This window comes from Cyprinodon variegatus, unplaced genomic scaffold (genome assembly GCF_000732505.1).
Source record: "Cyprinodon variegatus isolate N-32 unplaced genomic scaffold, C_variegatus-1.0 Scaffold880, whole genome shotgun sequence".
Lineage (NCBI taxonomy): Eukaryota > Metazoa > Chordata > Actinopteri > Cyprinodontiformes > Cyprinodontidae > Cyprinodon > Cyprinodon variegatus.
Genome location: NW_015151333.1, coordinates 6,469 through 7,826, shown reverse-complemented (window position 1 = coordinate 7,826; position 1,358 = coordinate 6,469). Strand labels below are relative to the sequence as shown.

Genomic DNA, 1,358 nt, shown 5'->3' with positions numbered 1-1,358 from the left:
ATATCAAAAAAGTACTCCAGAGTGTTGTTCAGCATGGGGGTGAGTAGAAAATGAAGGCTAATCATGTTTTGGGTGTACTATTCCTTTAAAACTCAGGACATAACTCTTAAAAATAGAAAGCAGACTCAGAAACAATAGACTCCATCATAGGAGAGTCCCAATACAACTTTTAAATTCCCAAAAGTACTGACCGGATAGAAAATCAACACAATCCATGAATACTTTCATTACTTACTATGTAGTTCAGACTGTTAGAATAGGCTTGAAGTGATATAACTTAAACAGAGAATAGTCAACAACAATGGGTGAGAACTGACCCATGTATGGTTAATGGGTTACATAAACGTTAAACAGAAGTTTATCAGGGTGTTTATATCTTTTGTTTTGGATGCAGGCTGATATATTATATTTTAAGGATAATACTATCTAGTGTTCAGAAATTTAATATTGGAAAACAGTAGAAATGAGTTGTTTTAATCAGTTTAATCCGCAAAGGCGATTTAGATTTGAATAACATCTTAAAATTATGTTTTTTTACTTATTCGAACAATTTAGCTTGCTCACCGTTCTCTTCTGGTTTGTCCTTTATTTGAAGACTACTGATCTGTTGAAGGAAAAAACAAAAAACGTTAGGTGAGTAAGCAGAAGTAAATAGAATCGTTTATATCTTAGCCTGCTAACTGCTAAAGCTACCATGGGGCTAACTTAGCCGGTACCATAGTTTTGTGAGTCACAAATCTTTGAGAAAAAAAAAGCTGCGCGTACGCCAGCAGTGTCACCAGAAAAATAAATATGGCATAAACTCAATATTTACACTTCTTTCACCTCGACAGTTCCCACAGAGGGCCAGAGCATCATTTCACACAGGCTAACAACAGGTTAGCTCTCGTTGCGTAAGTTTTTACCGATTCTGCGGCGGCTTCCTGCTCATCCACGGCCTGCGCCCAGGAGTCTGTAGCCATTGCGGGACAAGTTGATATACCGTGGATATATATTTGGATAAATTAGAAGGAATTCTAGCTCTGTAAGTCCACTCAGTGATTTAAAAGTTACTCCTTATTACAATGGCGTGCCAAACCCGATTCTGAAAGAGGGTGCAACCACTTAATGTCGCCGGCTTGGTGAAAGGAATTAAGAATATTCGGTCCCACCTAAAGCGCTCATTCCGCGTCCGTGTCAGAATTGCTTTAAAGCTTTAAAACCATATAAAACAGGGATTTGTAATACATCCAATATTTTTCTATTCAAATTTAGCAATAGTAATATGAAAAACAACGTTTCATAGTATAATAGAGAAATTGGAGAACAATTCATTTTCTATTTTCCTATTGCCATACTAAATTTAATATATAAAAATT

The 1,358-nt window shown here is 36.1% G+C and overlaps 1 protein-coding gene across 1 annotated transcript in view; it reads right to left on the bottom strand.

Moving 5' to 3' along the window:
• The window catches only part of LOC107099520 (ATP-dependent RNA helicase DDX19B), a 10,806-nt gene extending 9,697 nt beyond the window's left edge, over positions 1–1,109 (bottom strand). Inside the window, exons 1-2 of the mRNA XM_015397681.1 lie at positions 906–1,109; positions 565–604 (exon numbers count right to left, since the gene is read on the bottom strand). Of these exons, the coding sequence (XP_015253167.1) occupies positions 565–604; positions 906–962 (97 nt within the window). The 5' untranslated portion in view covers positions 963–1,109. The remainder of the gene's footprint in view (positions 1–564; positions 605–905) is intronic.
• Between the last annotated feature and the right edge of the window lie 249 nt (positions 1,110–1,358).